General features: G+C 51.4%; 1 protein-coding gene across 1 annotated transcript in view; it reads left to right on the plus strand.

Moving 5' to 3' along the window:
• Window positions 1-319, plus strand: part of LOC119589342 (protein Wnt-16-like) — a 50713-nt gene that overhangs the window by 49021 nt on the left and 1373 nt on the right. Inside the window, exon 4 of the mRNA XM_037937962.1 lies at window positions 67-193. Within this exon, the coding sequence (XP_037793890.1) occupies window positions 67-193 (127 nt within the window). The remainder of the gene's footprint in view (window positions 1-66; window positions 194-319) is intronic.

Below are 319 nucleotides of genomic sequence, written 5' to 3' on the forward strand. Positions count from 1 at the left end.
CCTGCCAAAGGAAAGAACATTCACCGAACACAGCGCACGAAATCCTAACCCCAGCCTCTCTTGCAGCGACAACCTCCGCTTCGGCATCCAGTTCGCACGGCAGTTCGTCGACGCCCCGGAGAAGGAGAGCCACAAGAAGTTCAAGAGGGTGAGGAACCTGATGAATCTACATAACAACGAGGCTGGCAGGGAGGTTAGTATGGGAATCCGGTTATTGGTTTGTATTGGTGGGGCTGCGTTTGTATGATGATCCATTGTTCAGTTTTGGTTTTAATTTGGATGGTGGGCAGGATCGCGTAGTCAGTCAATGCAACGCTTG

Source organism: Penaeus monodon, chromosome 25 (assembly GCF_015228065.2).
Source record: "Penaeus monodon isolate SGIC_2016 chromosome 25, NSTDA_Pmon_1, whole genome shotgun sequence".
NCBI lineage: Eukaryota > Metazoa > Arthropoda > Malacostraca > Decapoda > Penaeidae > Penaeus > Penaeus monodon.